Here is a 19,783-nt window from a genome sequence, read left to right as displayed (position 1 = left end):
AAAGATAGGCCCTTTTAGCGTACGGGATATAAGGCGTGCTAAAAGTTTAAGGAGACTATAAATTGCTTTTTATAGTTATACCCTTCGGTATTGGGCAGTGACAGAATACAGAGGAGCCTTAAGGCAGTAAATAGGGCTGAGACGACCTAATACTGCTAATGGAGTGACAGATATTCATTTAAACTAGGGATGTACCGACTCATTTGTAGTCGGCGATTAGTCGGCGACTAGTCGCCAAAAATGTCCGATTAGTCGGCACTTTAAAAGTGACAGAAAAACGGGGCAAAAAGAAATATACAGCAAAAATTTACCATAAGCTTTTCACCTATTTTACCCAAATTCATATTTAGGGTGCTTACAAAAACTTTTGTTCGAATTATTGACCGCTTGGTCGCTTTCTTGTCCGATAGTCCGGTCGTCGTATGAAATTTATAATATGACGAATAGCGCGACGAAAGCGGTACAACGGTTGTTTTTTAAGTGCATCTGAACCGAACTTAGACAAAACTAATGATCCGGCCGACTAGCTGACTAGTCGGCCCACTAATCGGTCATCCTAGCACCGATTAGTCGGCTAGTCGGCTAGTCGGCCAAATCAATAGTCGGTAGATCACTAATTTAAACCTATCATGATAACTTATCCAACAACATCGCCTTGGCAGCGAACTGTTCGTCTGGTTAGTTAGTAAGTTAGTTAGGCTATAGTTATTAAATAACTTAGTTAAGAATTAGCTTTAGGCGAAGCTTAAAGCGGTAACGCTTAGAAGCAAGGCAAAAATAACTGGCTAGTTAAAAACTTTTATAGGGTTAAAGGATTTTTAGATTATAAAGAATAGTGTATTATCCGAATTCGTGTAAATGATCGATGTAAGATGTATAGAAATAAGTCTGAAAATTGTGACCTGTTATACCTTATTACCAATTGTTCCAGAGTTATGGATGTCTTCTATGTATATGAGTATTTATAATATAGGTACATATGTATCATAATGTAACTTATGCTCTGTATTTTTAGGTATTTAAATAGTAGTAAACAAAATCTACCCTTAAATGGCTCCTTAAGCCAGCTGAGAGTAGATGACAACATTACATGATCAAGTAGGTTAAAGACAGGTCGTTCAGTGACTGATTCAGGCGGTTTTGTATTTGGTTGGTTAATCAATAAATCTTATAACTACCCGAAAATGTAAAAATTGTTTGTTTACTTTTTATTGACTTACCTAAAAATACAGACTATATAGTCCGCAAGCTTAGTTAGATAAATGAAGATTTGCGCAATATTTATATGAATGATATTGTTATAAGATAAAACTGGAGAGTGGAGAGGGCAATAATGCGAGATACGTTATCAGTCCTGATACTGTACGGAACTGACGGCTTTTTGATTCCAAGGCACAATTAATAGAATTGGGTCAAATAGGTTGATGGAATTCTCGCTTATTGCAAAAAATTAGGGTAAATATATATTATATATCGTCGTCTAGTACCCACAACACAAGCCTTATTGAGCTTACCGTGGGACTAGGTCGATCTGTGTAAAATTGTCGTATAATATTTATTTATTGAAAAGTATTATCATTAATCATTTACTCACGTATTATTAGTAATTCATGTAAACATATATACGTTAATGTTAATGATTAGTATTAGTAGCCTAAAATCGTTTATGGTCTAAAGAGTCGTATTTTTAAATAATTGGCCCCGTTGCAAATCCATCCGGTATAACAATGCTACATTATAAATATTATAATACAAGTGACTTTTTCTCTTAGGGTCGGTACAGACGGACCTGACTGCTACTTGTATAGGAACTGCACGCCGACGTTGCAGTTGGAGCGCAGTCGGCGTGCAATTTCCATACAAATAGCAGTCGGGTTGCAGTCCGTCTGTATCGGCCCTTAGAAACAGTCACGTATTAACATGTCGCATACATATCCACTCATGGATAAATTAAATTACTCTACATGATACACTCAAGAACATTCAAGGCGGGTCGCTACGCATGGATATAAGTGCAAAATGTGCCATTTTAATTGTGTTAGAGTGTACTGACGTTGACGTGACGGCTGAGCCTTGTTTATTATTCCCTTAATTCGGTACGTGTTCAGTCGAGAGCTTATGAAGGGTTCCGTAGAAAGGGGATCCAGCTCGATCGTGCGTAACTTTCAATATTTCTACGACTCCAGGCCGCGTAGCCAAGCTGCCGATCGCTTACGCTCCGTAGCGATCGAAACGCAACTGTCACTGTCGCACTTAGGGTTGCCAGATGGTCGGGATTTGACGGGATTCTCCCGATTTTTAGCTTGTGTTCCCGATTCCCGACAAAGTGTAAACTGTCCCGAAAAACAGCTTCACGTTATAAAACAATACAGTGAAACCTGGTTAATTGGCACCTGGATAAATGGAAAACCTCAATAATTGCAACCAAAAGTCCGGTCCCGGTCCCTTGAGACCAAAAGGCCTCTATAATTGAAATTTTGGAACCTTTATAATTGCAATTTAGATTTTAGTGCTTTTCGTAATTTTGTCTCTATAATTGACCACATCGCAACTTAAGACCTCTATAATTGACACTGTGCTAAAAAAACCGTTATTTTTGCTCTTGTTTTTACCTCTATTATTGAAACGAGTCTTGCTTATTACCTCTGTAATTGAAATAATGTAGTTGTATACAGCAGAAACAATATTTTAATAGCAATGATCATTTTATTTATATCTCCATCCAGAATTTAATTTTTTTATTGGGTATCTATCACAGCCTGTAGTAGGTGAAATAGTTTTGATCAATAAAAAACAAAGTATGCTTTTTACATTCTAATAAAACTTTCTTCTACAATTCAAGGGAATTTTTTAAACCCAAATGATAAGAAAATAAAGTGGTAATTAATGTAGTGTAAAAGTGCAAGTATAGACGGAAGCAATATATAGAATGTAAGCGTGTAAATCTACTTAAAATGGTTATTTGCACCTCCATAAAAGAAATTTGTCAGAACGCAACCTCTATTAATGAAAACCTCTATAATTGACAGAACGATTTTTTGAACCTCGTTAATTGACACGACCTGCTTAAATGAAAAACCTGGTTAATTGACAAAAATTGGCCAGTCCCTTGAGATTGCAATTATCCAGGTTCCACTGTAATTTCAAGTTCCGAACTGCCGTCGAGCGAGTGAGCTGACGTATTGCCAATAATGTAAAATATCGTTGTATTTAATACAATTACTTTAATTTGAATGTATTTTTTTTCCCGACTCAAGTCCTAAAATCCCGAAAAATTTATATTGTTTCCCGATAATAGCGCCTTTCAATCTGGCAACCCTAGTCGCACTAATATGGAAGAGTGATAGAGAGACATAATGCTTTTCGTTGTCGAAGCGATAGCGATTGTAACCTTGGCTAGGCCGGCTGTAGCCTTACCACGAGCCACTGACATAATAAGATATTTGACTGTATTTAAAATAAATTATTTTACACCATGCATGAAATAAAGCACTAGAAGATTAATAGAGAAACGTAGACAGCGGTTATTTTTAGGGACAATTTCTATTTTTAAACCCGTATAAAACTATAAAGAGTAGGTAATTTGATTGTGACGTCACATGCTAGTGTTTCATATAAATTCCATAGGAGCAAAATCGTTTTGACAGTTCGAAAAAAGAAACTGATTTGACTAGTAGATAAATACCCTAATATACGTACGCTATCGTCTATGTAATTTGATTCGGTCAAGTTATATTCTAGCTAGTGTCAGGGGTGCGAAGCTCCTAACTTCGGTCAAACTCGGCCCCGCTCGGCTCAACATTGCTCCGAGCAATTATTAGGGTTGGCACCACTTGACTTCCTTTTGCGTGCACGACCACAGATAAGATAATCAATCACTTGATTTTTGACAACCCTAGATAGCCGAAAGGGATAGTGCCATATATTAGAAAGAGACAGCATGATTCGACCCTGAACCGCTGTCAAACTTCGGTTTTGTAGGAAGTTTCCTTTCTGTACGGTAGTACTATTAATTATTCTGTGCTAGTGTATGGGGAAGACAAACAAATGTATCATTTGGGTATAGTGTTTTAGTGTTTTGCGCACACAAGCGTTCCCTCCCCCCCTGACGCAACTCCCATTCCCCCTTTTAGCATGAAATATGTCCCGGTTGACAGTTTTCAAATTTTTTGGGGAAAGTTTATACTCGTAAGACCCAAGCCATTTTTAACGCTTTTGAATTTGGAACTTTCTTTTATTTCTATAAGGGCCACTTGCACCATCCCACTAACCCGGGGTTAAGCGGTTAAACCGTTAACTTGGTTTCAAATTGTACTGGTAACTATAGTAACTCCAGGTTTAACCAGTTAACCCGGGGTTAGTGGAATGGTGCAAGTGGCGGTTAGAGTTCATAACTCGAATTTAACAAGTACGCGGGGACGTGCGAGCATTAATTATAGGAAAAATATGTCAATGAAAGAAATAATCCTAATATTTTTGACAAATAACCTTAAATTAACTGCCGTTCGTTTTTTTTAGCATTAGAAATTAGGTAAACAATCTTGATGCGTCTTTTAATTGAAAAACACATTTTAAAAATAAGTTACGGCAAATATGAAACAATTATGAATCTAATATGATTATTTATATTCTTCTGCTTTCATAAGTAATAGTTTTTGATTTTTAAAAAGCGTTTTTCAATAAAGACATGCCAAGATTGCTTACCTTCTTGCAAGTTCTTTCTAATGCTAATAAAACGAACTATAATTGTGACTATTTTTGAGATTTTGACTACCTATTATATGCCTAACGTACGACTCGATTCGGAAAATGAATTAGATATCTATTAGACATCAATAAGTTACGATATGGATAATTTAAATATATTTGTAAGGTAGATATGTAAAATTTGACGTTTCCGCGATTCTGGACGTCCTCTTGAACAATTTCCACAAGTTATGACTTAGATATCCAAGTCACATCTAGTCGATATCTAATGTAGATCCCAAAAATCTCTAGTTCGTCTCTAATCTTGCAATTATCTCGTTTCCCGAATACGCCTGGTACGCTGAGTGTTGAACCCGTTGTGGGTGTTGCCGACTCACGCTTAACTTTTATTCCACACACGTACTCACTTTAAGCATAACAAGAGTGTAATAAGGTATGCATGGAAAGCTCAGGGCCCGATTCGGATTTTGAAATAGACATCTATTAGATATCTTTTAGACATCACCAAGATACGATAACGATATGTTTAAGATCTAACATGTCAAATTAGACATTTGCGCGATATGGAGATACTCTTGAACGATTTCCACAGGATATGACATAGAGATCCAATTCACATCTAATAGATATCTTACTCTATCTAACGCAAAAGTGACATTGGTTGCCCGATTTGCGCTGCAAAAGAGAACTAGTTGATATCTAAACTATAACGTATCTAGAATGGATCTAGTACGTGTCTTCTCTTGTGAATATCTTGAAGTTCGAATACGGCAGTCAGTCCTTGGCAGATGCTTTGATCTGACACGTGTCTTGTGCGAGTCGCCACGTGTCCGGAGCTATTAACCTTTTGAACGCCAATGACGGATATATCCGCGCTAGATCCAAAGCCAAAGACGGATTAATCCGTCACAGACCATAGAGCAACAGACCCACGTGCATATATGCATTAAGTTCTATTTCAGTTTTGACACTTCGGTAACGTGGCGTCCGAGTGACAGCTTTTGTGTATGTCACGGCGTCGAAAAGGTTAAAATAATCATCATCATCTCCCTCGCCTTGTTCCAGCATTTTGCCACGGTAGTGTAGGAGGTTTTATAAGTACAAGGTGTCAAAAAATAAGTGCATTCCCGTTGCCAGGGAGGTTTTGGGATTATACTGAGCAACTTTCACTATGGAGCCAACCCCAAAATCGTAAAAAAAAATTTAGCAGTTTCTGTGGGAGGGTAAATTTTTTTTCGCGATTTCGTGGTTGGCCCCATAGTAAAAGTTGCTCAGTATAATCCCAAAACCTCCCTGGCAACGGGAATGCACTTATTTTTAGCCACCCTGTATAAAACTGTACGTACTTTACATAAAAATTGATTTCGACATTCCTGACTCTCAAACTGCTCAATTATAATTATTTATGTATCTATGACTTACACAACTGCTACGTCACTAAAATATTCTATGACGTCATATCTTCCATCCTGCTCCCTCATGACGTCATGCTATCGACATACTTTAACGCCCCACTCGAAATCATACTTAAACCCAATCGCATTAAGGCTCAAAATAGATCAACTGCGCTTTCCCTAACTGACGTCATGGATGGTCACGGTCGAAATGGATAAGTGATTTTCGACTTACTCTGTAAGAGATAAGGTTCGTTTTTGTTTGTGTTCTATTTTTAGAAGTATTTTTTTGGTGTCGTAAGTTTAGGATATATGGGTGGGACGCTCCGTTTGTACAATTTTGGTAAAAGGGCAGATTTTTGTACTGATTTTGTTGTGAGTTAGGACGTTTTGGTTCCGAGTGCTTGTGGTTCCTTCTATATCGCACGGTAGTTGGTGATATCGATATAGCTGACATTTCCGCCTATAAATAGCCTAAATGTGACGTTTTCAGACAAAAGGCACAGGCGTTTTCAGACAAGAGATAGATGACAGTTGGTGCCTTTTTAGGGTTCCGTACCCAAAGGGTAAAAACGGGACCCTATTACTATGACTCCGCTGTCCGTCTGTCTGTCCGTCTGTCTGTACGTCTGTCTGTCACCAGGATGTATTTCATAAACCGTGATAGCTAGGCAATTGAAATTTTCACAGATGATATATTTCTGTTGCCGATATAACAACAAATACTAAAAATAGAATATACTTAATAAATATTTAAGTCGGGCTCCCATAGAATAAACGTGATTGTTTGCCGTTTTCCCGCGTAATGGTACGGAACCCTACGTGCACGAGCCCGACTCGCACTTGGCCGGTTTTTAAATGTAGACAAACTCTTTTGCCTAGAATGTTTTAAATATTTTTTATTTATTTTTCATTAATTTCATTATCTCCATATTATGTATGTAATAAAAGCGATTAAACCTTGTAAAAAAACAAACAAGTAAACAGCAATACAATGGATCTGCAGTTCACTCCAAATATTTACTGAAAGTTCGACACCGTCCAATATGCAGATGACACAGACCATTTACATATTAGACGGGACATACTTAATGGTACGATACGTCGGAGGATCTGCCATCTGTTAACTTGAATTGAAAACTTTAACACATAACGTAGCTTCTCTTCTTCTTCCTCGCGTTATCCCAGCATTTCGCCACGGCTCATGAGAGCCTGGGGTCCGCTTGACAACTAATCCCATGATTTGACGTAGGCACTAGTTTTTACGAAAGCGACTGCCATCTGACCTTCCAACCCAGAGGGTAAACTAGACCTTATTAGGATTAGTCCGGTTTCCTCACGATGTTTTCCTTCACCGAAAAGCGACTGGTAAATATCAAATGATATTTCGTACATAAGTTCCGAAAAACTCATTGGTACGAGCCGTTCCGAAAAACTCATTGGTACGAGCCGTAACACATAACGTAACTAGTAGCCTAAATCGAAAACTAATAATACTAATTGCAGTATAAGTTGATATCAAATGCAATGCAAGTTAGTGGTGCGCTTGCAGAAAAGCACCTATTTTATAAACAAAAGAAAACGCCCCCGACCGTGAATTTTCGTTACCACTTAATGTTTTATAATATTGAAGAAAACAAGCAGACGAATTGCCTGGGTAAGCAAATACCGTTCCCCAATGAATACCTACAAAACCACAGGGGTTGCAAGACTTGCATGTGCGTTGTCACCGATGGGAGTACCTACGCTTTTTTGTTACAACGTGCGACAGTTCCACAGCTCATGTTGAAGAAGAAGAAAAAATACATTTATTAACATCTTAATTGATTATAACCATTAACACATACAACAAAAATTACATAAATTAGATGCTAAATAGGATCCCCACTCAGCATAATGCCGCGGCAAGCCATGATGCTGATTTTCAGTGGGTACCTGACTTAAAACTAAGCTACACCTAAAACTAAACTTGTGACAACTACACCCCGTTATGTAATGCTCAGTTTGGGGCACGTGATGGGGCAGTTGCGATAATCAATATCTGGAATGAATGTCTAGAGTATTCACAAAATAAGAATTTTATTTTGACAAACAACCCTTTATAGATAAATATGAATCGACTAATAATGTGAAGCAACATCACTATTTGCCCCCAAACTGAGCATTAGACAACGGGGTGTAGTTAGTGACAACACACACGGAGTTTGCACGGAGTGGACTGTTACGGAGTCTATATGAGATAGATGCCAGCAGAATAAATGAGTTCCAGAACAAATACAAACAGTGTTACCCCCCCCCCCTGCACCCTTTTGAAACACGAGCTTAACCCCCTCAAACGCAAGGTCGTTTTCTGAACGCGATGTTTGAGTTGTGAAAATATACAGGGATGAAAATGCGCTATTTTGCATTATGCGATTGCAAGTTATTAGTTAATATCATACATTAATTTTGCATCTTCTTCTTCTTCGTCGTTCCCTCATGACTGAGGATCGTGACCAACAACTATGTCCCTCCATTTATCGCGAACAAGGGCTATGCGGGCTGCCCTCTGCATGGAACCATATGTTTGTTTTATGGAATCCGACTATCTTAATTTTGCATAAACGTATGAAAATTATACCATAATATATTCTTACGGTAGATGTCGCTAAGCGCCCCCTACGCATATGAAGCGTATGGTGGAAAAATTCACTGACAACGGGTAAGTTTGGTATCCTGGCGTCAAGAGTTCGAGTCTCACCCGAGACAATTTGTTCTAGATCCTTTTCCTTTATTTCTATACTCATCCCTATACTTCGTTTTTTTTAGCATTAGAAATTAGGTAAACAATCTTGATGTGTCTTTTAATTGAAAAACACATTTTAAAAATATATTACGGCAAATATGTAACAATTATGAATCTAATACGATCATTTATATTCTTCTGCTTTCATAAGTAATAGTTATTGATTTTTAAAAAGCGTTTTTCAATTAAAAGACATGCCAAGATCGCTTACCTTCTTTCAAGTTCTTTCTAATGCTAAAAAAAACGAACTATAGTAATATTATACATGCGAAAATAACTCTCTTTCTCTCTATCTGTCTGTCTGTCAGTCTGTGTCTCTTTGTAACCTCTTCATGCTTATCGCTGAACTAATTTGGTACGAATATAGTTGGAGGCCCGAGGAAGGCCATAGAATTTCAGTTTTTAGGGTTCCGTACCCAAAGGGTAAAACGGGACCCTATTACTAAGACTTCGCTGTCCGTCCGTCTGTCCGTCTGTCCGTCTGTCTGTCTCCAGGCTGTGTCTCACGAACCGTGATAGCTAGACATTTGAAATTTTCACAGATGATGTATTTTTGTTGCCGCTGTAACAACAAATACTAAAAACAGAACAAATAAATATTGAATGTGTAACATGTGAAATGTTTTATGGTACGGAACCCTTCGTGCGCGAGTTAGACTCGCACTTGCCCGGTTTTTATTATAATTATTATATTGCCAAGTTCCGGGCAGAAGCCATTAATATTTAAAATAATGTATTATTTCAAAAATCAATTTAAAACACATTAATCAAATCTCTGTCACCCAATCACTTCCACTTGATTCTATAGTCTAAATATTTTATCTTCGCTGCCAACCCTAGCTGTCACGCCACCAAATTGTTAAACTTCGACGATTAAAATTCAAAAGCGACAGCCCTATTGTCTCGGACTAGGAATAAAATTTGGAAATAAATTTCTGCTTCATGCAATTTTACCTTGAAACGGGTTTGCGTTTAGTTTTGATGTTTGTTTTATATTGAAAGGTCGGAGGTCTATTAGGTTTTCGTTTTGTGCCAAAATTCAATACAAAGTTATGGAATCAACTGTCAATGTGACTGAAAAAAAACTCTGTCCAAATCGAACCATGCCAATCTACTTATACAGTCGACGTCAAAGATATGTTTACATTTTTCGCCTTATTACAAAGGAGTAAGGTGCAAAAGTGTAAACATATCTTTGACGTCGACTTATACATAATTATAGGTATTTCAATTACGTTACGGGCCACTTGCACCATACCACTAACCCGGGGTTAAGCGGTTAAACCGTTAACCCAGTGTCAAATTGTACTGGTAACCATGCTAACCCCAGGTTTAACTGGTTAACCCCGGGTTAGTGTAATGGTACAAGTGGCACTAAGTCTATCGACCCGATTCGAACCTTAAGATACATCAAATGTTTCTTTAAACAAAAACGTCACTTTTGACACTGACATATCTAATTCGTTTCTTGACGTATCTTATAGTTCGAATCGGGCCTTATGTTTTGGCTATACTATGGAATGACTATCGCCCTCAGTATGTCGCAAGAAAAAAGCGTAATCCTTTATTAAATACCGGCAACGCCCTTGCAACTTCTCTGGTGTTGCAGATGTCCATGGGCGCCGATAATTGCTTATTATCAGGCGATTCGACTGCTCGTTTGACTCCTTAATAAAAAAATGATTTCTGTATTTTTTCTAAGACTTTTTTATAACAGTGTGTTTCTTTTCTCGTTGTTTTTTTGGTAACCAAATAAAATGCTGTTTTGCATTTCGCATTTTATGCTAAAGATTTTCAGTAATACGGACCCAAAATCATGCAAGATTATTTTCTGCACAAATGCTTTATTTGGCTTAAACTGAAATAAGTTTGTAAATACATCATAAATCACATTAACACCGATCCACTTCTTTATTTCGGCTGCGCATAATTTGAGCGAATCACGGTTCTTTAACAGGGCCGCGACTCATATATTTTTAATTATAGCCCGATTCGGGTAAGCGTATTTTTGTGACACGTACGGATTACTTCATATGAACTCCGCAGATTACAGACTGGCAAAAAAGAGTAGAAATTAAAAACCGGACAAGTGCGAGTCGGACTCGCCCACTGAGGGTTCCGTACTTTTTAGTATTTGTTGTTATAGCCGCAACAGAAATACATCATCTGTGAAAATTTCAGCTGTCTAGCTATCACGGTTCGTGAGTTACAGCCTGGTGACAGACGGACGGACAGCGGAGTCTTAGTAATAGGGTCCAATTTTACCCTTTGGGTACGGAACCATACAAAGTTGCAACACTGTAGTGTTGTCGTCCTGTTTTCTTATATAAATTGGTATAAAAGGGACGACACTAAAGTGTTGCCACTTTTTAATTTCTACTCATTTTTGCCAAGCTGTAAATCGTTTATTTTGCAGTATCCATTAGAAGTTTCGGTTTCGATTTTGACAGGTTTCGGCATAAAAATTATGTTTCGTCCTGTTCGGTTACTGGCAACAGATTGCCGAATTTTTCGGTCGCGCCGAAACTTTATTTTTGGTAGGTATTATCCGATTGAAGCTTCGATTTTGGCAGGTTTCGGCATAAAAATCGTGGCCTGCCAAAGGTTCGGTTGCGGCCGAAACTAGAGCAAAACTGAACCTTCAGTTTCGGCAAATAAGCCGATTTCGGTCGGACTCTAAGTATGCAGTCACAAGCACATAGCTGGTGATTGTCGAAAACTATTTTATTCAACATGACAGCCATAGGAGAATATCCGGACATCCGCTTGCGCAAGCTGAAACGGAGATCTTCAATACTGCTCGGTCAGATCAATTAATAACATTTATCAATGGTCAGCTAAGACTATTTATACAGGCCATAAGGGTAGACGCAACTAGAGGTATGCAAGATATGCAAGTTGCGGAAAGTTTCCGAAAAATTGGAAAAGTTCCCGGAAATATCACAGGACACAAAAAAACTTTCATTTTGAAAATTTCGATTCCTACACTAACATATGATGTTTCCGAAACTTTTCCAAGTGCATATTTAGTAATTTTAGAATATTTTTCAACAGCATATCAGTAGGTGCACCTACGCGTGTTGACCGGCAGTAGAGAGTAGACAAGATTCCATCTAGCATGTAAGTGATCTGTGTAAACATGTCATGAGGTTATCTGGGGACAGTGCCCCCACCAAATCCAGCGAAAAAATACCACTGGCATTATATTATTTTTAACCGAAAAGGGAAAGCCCTAAAGTACTCGTACCTTGCTACTTATTGCAGTACCTATATTTATCAATAAACAATGACTCACGTTCGACCGGGTCGGGGCCAGACCGGAGCTTTCAGAGCTTCGTTTTCTATGGAAAGCACCACGTGATCACCGGTCAGCCGTCATAGAAAATAACATGTAGGACGCCTCGGTCCGGGCACGGCCCGGTCTAGCGTGAGTCAAGCTTAACGTTATGAAATGGTACAGTCAGCAGCATAAGTTGCTAAGCGGGTGAGGTGTTCAAAATTACCTAGACACGCTCTTATTCTCTTATCAATAAAGTCGCGTCAAGATCATTTTGAACACCTGGCCCGCTTAGCAACTTCTGCTGCTGACTGTACCTATACGAGTATTATTACATACAAAGGGCAGTAAAGTAAACATAATATTTTTTGCCTATTTAAGTTTAATTCTAAGCTTATAATGTTTTGTAGCATTGCCTGTAAATATTTTTCAATGTGGTGTTAAATAAAAATTTTCTATGTCTATGTCTATGTCTATGTCTAAAGTAAGAAAAACCTTGCCTTCGCCTCGGCCGACGTGAGATTACATGTATTGTATGAGGCTTTCTTATTTACCTACTGTCCGACGGAGCTGGAAAACGACAACTACGTTTAGCGTAGCGGGCCGAAAGCTGACGCTTTCCGGCCGGAGGCCAGAAATATACTTTAATACATATTTGAGAAATAATCTAACAGATTTCGCTAGAAAAAAAATCAAAATTTTATTGAATGACGACTTTAACCAATAAAGAAGTCACGTTCTGTCCTAGCTTTGAACCCCTCTCCTGCAAAATCCTGTATTAGCAATTACCTCTGTATACTTATACTTAGTCTGTATCTTTAGGTAATTTAAACGAGTCGGACTCGCGCATGAAGGGTTCCGTACCATAATGCAAAAAAAAAAGCAAAAAAAAAACGGTCACCCATCCAAGTACTGACCACTCCGGACGTTGCTTAACTTTGGTCAAAAATCTCGTTTGTTGTATGGGAGCCCCATTTAAATCTTTATTTTATTCTGCTTTTAGTATTTGTTGTTATAGCGGCAACAGAAATACATCATCTGTGAAAATTTCAACTGTCTAGCTATCACGGTTCGTGAGATACAGCCTGGTGACAGACGGACGGACGGGCGGACGGACGGACGGACGGACGGACGGACGGACGGACGGACGGACGGACAGCGAAGTCTTAGTAATAGGGTCCCGTTTTACCCTTTGGGTACGGAACCCTAAAAAGAGTAAACCAAATCTACCCTCAAATGGCTTCTTAAGCCAGTTGAGGGTAGATGAAAACATTACATGATCTAATAATGTAGGTTAAAGTCAGGTTGTTGCGTGACAGATCCAAGTTTTGTATTTGGTTGGTAATTCAATAAATGTTATAACTACCCCAAAAAGTACAAATTATTTGTTTACTCTTATTTAAGTACCTCAAGATATAGAGATAGGAGGTATAGATAAAGTACTTACCCCATCTGGACTTTGTTTCTTGACCTCGCAGAACTCGTTAAGGACATCTTGAAGCTTCTTTGTTGAATCTGTAACAGACGTTTTAAATTATTTAAAAATAACCGAGACCAAGCATCATATACTTAAGTACCTGATACCTACCAAAGATAATTTGTGACGTCCCACGGGTAAAGGTACCTTATGGCGGTTGGCGCTTAAAACGCTATTATTAACGCCGCTCCAATATTATTGCGGCACTATGCTACGTAAGCGCCAGCCGCTATAAGGTACCTTTTGCCGTGGAACGTCACATTTAGACTAGAGGCGGATTGTCAAAGTAAATTATGTAGTCGAAACCGAAAATTTTTGGTCCATTTGGTTACGGTTTTCAATACAACCTTCTATTACCGTAACAAAACGGACAACAAATATTTACTATACTTTTTAGGGTTCCGTACCCAAAGGGTAAAACGGGATCCTATTACTAAGACTTCGCTGTCCGTCCGTCCGTCCGTCCGTCCGTCAGTCCGTCCGTCAGTCCGTCCGTCCGTCCGTCCGACCGTCCGTCCGTCCGTCCGTCTGTCACCAGGCTGTATCTCACGAACCGTGATAGCTAGACAGTTGAAATTTTCACAAATGATGTATTTCTGTTGCCGCTATAACAACAAATACTAAAAACAGAATAAAATAAAGATTTAAATGGGGCTCCCATACAACAAACGTGATTTTTGACCAAAGTTAAGCAACGTCGGGAGGGGTCAGTACTTGGATGGGTGACCGTTTTCTTTTTTGCTTTTTTTTTGTTTTTTTTGCATTATAGTACGGAACCCTTCGTGCGCGAGTCCGACTCGCACTTGCCCGGTTTTCTTGTATTAGAATTGAAAGAGCTCGTGATTTTGAGTAGAAATAATATAAAAGTTCCAAAATCTAAAATGCAAGGTGGGGGTACATCTTTAAATAGAAATGCAAGTCAAATCAAAAAGCATTTATATCTTTAATAAATCTCGTTTCTAATAAACAAAATGGACTTTTATTGAAAAATGCATTGCATTATATCATTGAGGATTACTCCCACATAATCTTCTTCCTGGCGCTATCCTGGCATTTTGCCACGGCTCATGGGAGCCTGGGGTCCGCTTGACAACTAATCCCATGATTTGACGTAGGCACTAGTTTTTACGAAAGCGACTGCCATCTGACTTTCCAACCCAGAGGGGAAACTAGGCCTTATTGGGATTAGTCCGGTTTCCTCACGATGTTTTCCTTCACCGAAAAGCGACTGGCAAATATCAAATGATATTTTCGTACATAAGTTCCGAAAAACTCATTGTTACGAGCCGGAGTTTGAACCCGCGACCTCCGGATTGAAAGTCGCACGCTCTTACCGCTAAGCCACCAGCGCTTGTCCCACATAATAATACGAACATTAAAGGTTAAAGGTCCAAGGTTCGCACAACATGAGCGTTTTTGATCAATATCATTATTGGCTATTAGTGAATTGTGTTCGATCACTAATACATTTAGGTATTAGTACTATTAGTGGCAGAAATAGAACAGAAGGAGGCACGAAAAGACAGTAGGAGGATATACAGTGTGTTTTCTGTAACAGGAGCAATAAATTAAACTGTAGGCTGTAATCCTCAAACTGACTAACATTTGTTCAGCAACTTTTGAAAATAACTCATGGTTTGATTTTTATTACACTTTAAAGTTTTAATCTAAAGCCCCCTCCAGACTATGCGCGTGAATCGCGGGCGAAGCCGCGAACGCAAGTGTGGCGTCGATTTCGCAGATTGTTCACGCCTTCGCGCCTTGTTCTCCGTTTTTTGTCGGTATTTCGGCCTGCGTCAAAGGAGACGCGAAGCGCGAACTTGCAAGACTCCACATTACACGATATTTTGGCTCCTCTGTGGCAAGATAAATACTAATTCTATTATGATTATATTATATTAAGCAGCTATATTTTACGGTTTTACAATAAAACAAAATGGAAAAACAGCTAAATCACGTATGATGCCTAAGATAACTAACAGTTAAACTCGATCAGCTGATGCTGTTCTGCCATATTGCCGCGAACCAAACTGCGAAATCGCCATGAAGTGTGCGAGTGTGGAGTCATACGTTAACTTCGCGATATGTTCGCTCCGCGACGTCGCGCCGCGATTCACTCACATAGTCTGGAGGGGGCTTAAGACGCAAAGTATAGCAAATTTTGTTACGTTAAAAGCGTGACAAGTAACGTCAAACACACTGATGTCAGCGTACATTGAAGGCAATAATTATTTATTTTGTATGAAAAAGAGGAAGTCAAAAGGATTCATAATTTTTTAAAGTTGCTGAACAAATGTTGGTCAGTTTGAGGAGTACAGCCTTTAGTTTAATTTATTGCTCCTGTTACAGGAAGCACCCTGTATAGCTATAGCAAATCAATTTGTCAGTAGAAAAAGGTGAATCATTAAAATTTTCATTTTTCAAATTTGCCGCCTTTCTCTATTAACAAAATTTGTTTTATTGATCTTCCATTTAGATTTTTAGACTCCAAAAGTCCAAACCCGGTTCATACCAAAAAGATCCTGGGAATATCTAGTAGTACTATCAACTCTTCGGCGAAAAAATCATCGAGAGGAAACCAGTCTCGGACTGGTCTTCGATGTTTAATAAAAAACCAATGTCTAACAAAAATCGACTGGAACATATTTACGATTAGCAACCCGCCTAAGCGATGCACGGGTTGACCATCCTCAAGAATCACTCTATCGATAGGTGAAAACAGCATGAAAATCCGTTCAGTAGTTTTTGAGTTTATCGCGAACATACAAACACACAAACAGACAGACGCGGCGGGGGACTTTGTTTTATACGTATTATTATATCTAAGTATGTTATGTACTGATGCAACCGGGAAAAGGCTACGCAGGGTACTACGTAGGCGAACAACACGCGAACGCAAAGCGAAGCGATGCGGCGCGGGGTGAATCAATCCTTTGATACTATAGAAGTGTCCTCCGTGGGCGATCTCGTTGCGAACGCAAACGCCTTGGGCCCGCCGCGTCGCGCCGCGACGCGTTCGCGAATTGTTAGCTTATGGTAACATTCCATTTCTAACCGCAGCTGCACTACCGGTACTGAACGCGTCGCTGTCATTGTCAATTTCCATAGTGAAATGAACAGTAATGCAGCTGTCGTTGGAAATGGACTGTCGCCTTTACGTAAGACGCAACGTAATATGCGGCTTAAAACACCCTAGTGTCGGAGTAGAAAACCATATATAACAAAACTTCAATATCGATGTTTTATATACTTACCTACATATACGGAAAACCATCTCCATTTCCACTTAATTGCCTCGGAAAGCGTTTAACGCAAACGCTTTAGACATTTGATACCGCACTAAGAAAACAACTGAAGTCCGCTTAGCACGACAAGGTTGTAACCGTCTATGGTTTTCATAGTGTGATAGGACTTTGTTTCACCAAGTAATGTGATAATGGAAGTCTAGTTGACGTAAGACTGCTTCTGCTTTGAACATCGCCCGGATGGAGTTTTCAAACGTCTTTGTAAGTTAGATTGCCTGGTTTTAATGCGTAAATATTTTGTGTGTTTTTAAGTTTCCGTACCTCAAAAGAAAAACGGAACCCTTATAGGATCACTCGTGCGTCTGTCTGTCTGTCTGTGCGGGTGACAGCTTGTCCCATTGGAACCCGGGTGCCACCAGAGTGTATACAACATTAACAAGCTAAGTTGTAGTCTACAGCAGTATACTCACAAGAAGCGAGCTCTTGAAGCTGCTGGAACTCAGTGACAGCTTGTCCCATTGGAACCCGGGCGCCACCGGAGTGTATACAACACTAACAAGCTAAGTTGTAGCCTACAGCAGTATACTCACATGAAGCGAGCTCTTGAAGCTGTTGGAACTCCGCGGGTGACAGCTTGTCCCATTGGAACCCGGGCGCCACCGGAGTGTTAGGCATGATCTGAAACAAAACAATACGTTATTATTATACAATTTTGTATCTGGGCATTAATATTTAAAGTTGTACGTATGATACGAGAAAAAACGTGTTCCCAAAATTTTATAAATTTTTTTTTGTCCGTTTTGTTACGATCATAGAAAGTTGTATTGAAACCCGTAAAGGGGCCCACTGATTAACAGTCCGCCGGACGGTATCGGCCTGTCAGTTAGAACAAAATTTTGACAGTTCCGAACAACCGACAGGCCGATACCACAGAATAAATAATAGTACTACCGTACAGAAAGGAAGCTTCCTACAAAACCGAAGTTTGACAGCGGTTCAGGGTCGAATCATACTATCCCTTTCTAATATATGGCACTATCCCTTTCGGCTATTTAGGGTTGTCAAAATTTAAGTTATTATCTTATCTGTGGTCGTGCACGCAAAAGGAAGTCAAGTGGTGCCAACCCTAAAAATTGCTCGGAGCAATGCTGAGCCGAGCGGAGCCGAGTTAGGCCGAAGTCAGGAGCTTCGCACCCCTGCCGATACCGTCCGGCGGACTGTTAATCAGTGGGCCCCTTAACCAAAAAATTATGGGGAGACTTTTTTCTTGGTAAAAATGGAAAAAGCTCGTGATTCTAAGTAGAAATGATATAAAAAATCCCAATTCTAACACAAACATTTTTGGTACTCGGTACTTTAAATAGAAATATCCACACACGAGCAACATAATAGGTACAGTCAATGTCAAAGATATATTTACACTTCACCTTAATCCTTTGTAATAAGGCGAAAAATGTAAACATATCTTTGACATCGACTGTGTAACCAAGGTTTTTACTTATTGTTGTTGATTGTCAGTATTCTGAGAAATAAAACATTCTAAAAGTAGGTAAATACAATTTAGAAGCATTGTCTTTACCGTTCTGGGTAAAAACAATCCTTCTAATTGCCTTCTACTTTATGTTCTCATTAAGGAATAATAAAGAGAATACAAAGAATAGAATACAATCATCTCTTTCATATCCTTTTCATATGCCAATTCGAACTTCGATTCGAAATAAGTTTTTGGCAAAAATTTCATTTTTGGTACAAGCTTTTATAGCGGACTGTATTTTTCTTACGACAGACAACTAATACTCATCGAGACAATTCTAAAAACCCCTAACACGATTAGGTTGCGCTGTTTCATCACAGAGTTCCTATGGCCACCTCCAGTCTCCATTATCAGATCAGCTCGATGGTACCATAATATTGCATTGTCATCCGATTTATACATGCATGCAAAATTTCAGCTCAATCGGAAGTGGGAAGTGGATCAAATTTAACTTGCAAGATTTGATTACAGATCGACAACGGGACAGGTGAAACTAAATAAAAGCTGGTAAAAATTCAATTTTGATATCATTTACGCATGTACTCCGCCCGTACTTGTTAGTACATTGCCGCGAGCGAGATGAACGAATGATATCATTTTGACATCGTAATATATTATAAGTTCGAATTTGCCTCACAGACGCGCTACTTTTTGCCTGCGCTAAATTAAACTTCTTTGTCGTTACTTCCATTGTAACAATCCTTTTCCAGCGTCTTTATAACTTGAAGCTGAATAGCATATAAAACTGACTTCTTATAAGCTTTTAGTTAAACTAGTTTAAACTGTCCCGAGTATTTCTACTTGTTAAAATTTTAATACATTTTCTCTTTTTTATTGTGGAACCACATTTTTTTTCATTGTGACGGACATATCTGTATTTACAATTTATAGATTGTTTCTACTTGTTGTATTTAAGTTTCAGCAATATAATAACCTCTTGTACAGTCAGCAGCAATAGTTGCTAAACGGGCAAGGTGTTCAAAATGATCTTGACGCGACTTTATTGTATAGTAAGAGAATAAGAGCGCGTCAAGGTAATTTTGAACACCTTGCCCGCTTAGCAACTTCTGCTACTGACATGATAAGGATCCTGACCAAATTTTTAGTCGTATTTATTTAAACTTTGTTGCACAAAACATAAAATTAATATACAAATGGCGGACTTAATGCCCAATTATTTTTGCATTATTTTCGGGTAATAAAGATAAAGATAAAGATAAAAAATAGTTTATTCAAGTAGGCATATTACAATGCGCTTATGAACGTCAAATAAACCTTTACCAATACCTTTAATATTTTTTCTGCCCTATCCGGCGCAGCTAAGGCTTTTTGACCCCCGATTTTTGACCACTACATACCAGGGC

General features: G+C 38.8%; 1 protein-coding gene and 1 long non-coding RNA gene across 2 annotated transcripts in view; both read right to left on the bottom strand.

The window, feature by feature from the left end:
- LOC134677178 (uncharacterized) overlaps nucleotides 1-19,783 on the bottom strand; it is a 281,564-nt gene that overhangs the window by 106,225 nt on the left and 155,556 nt on the right. The gene's annotated exons all lie outside the window — the stretch shown is intronic.
- Nucleotides 1-19,783, bottom strand: part of LOC134677133 (diacylglycerol kinase 1) — a 273,583-nt gene that overhangs the window by 100,026 nt on the left and 153,774 nt on the right. The window contains exons 2-3 of the mRNA XM_063535592.1: nucleotides 17,476-17,563; nucleotides 13,611-13,678 (exon numbers count right to left, since the gene is read on the bottom strand). Coding sequence (XP_063391662.1) covers nucleotides 13,611-13,678; nucleotides 17,476-17,560 — 153 coding nt within the window. The 5' untranslated portion in view covers nucleotides 17,561-17,563. The remainder of the gene's footprint in view (nucleotides 1-13,610; nucleotides 13,679-17,475; nucleotides 17,564-19,783) is intronic.

Source organism: Cydia fagiglandana, chromosome 25 (assembly GCF_963556715.1).
Source record: "Cydia fagiglandana chromosome 25, ilCydFagi1.1, whole genome shotgun sequence".
Taxonomy (NCBI): domain Eukaryota; kingdom Metazoa; phylum Arthropoda; class Insecta; order Lepidoptera; family Tortricidae; genus Cydia; species Cydia fagiglandana.
Note: the sequence above shows the minus strand (reverse complement) of the source record. Positions and strands in the feature narration are given on the sequence as shown.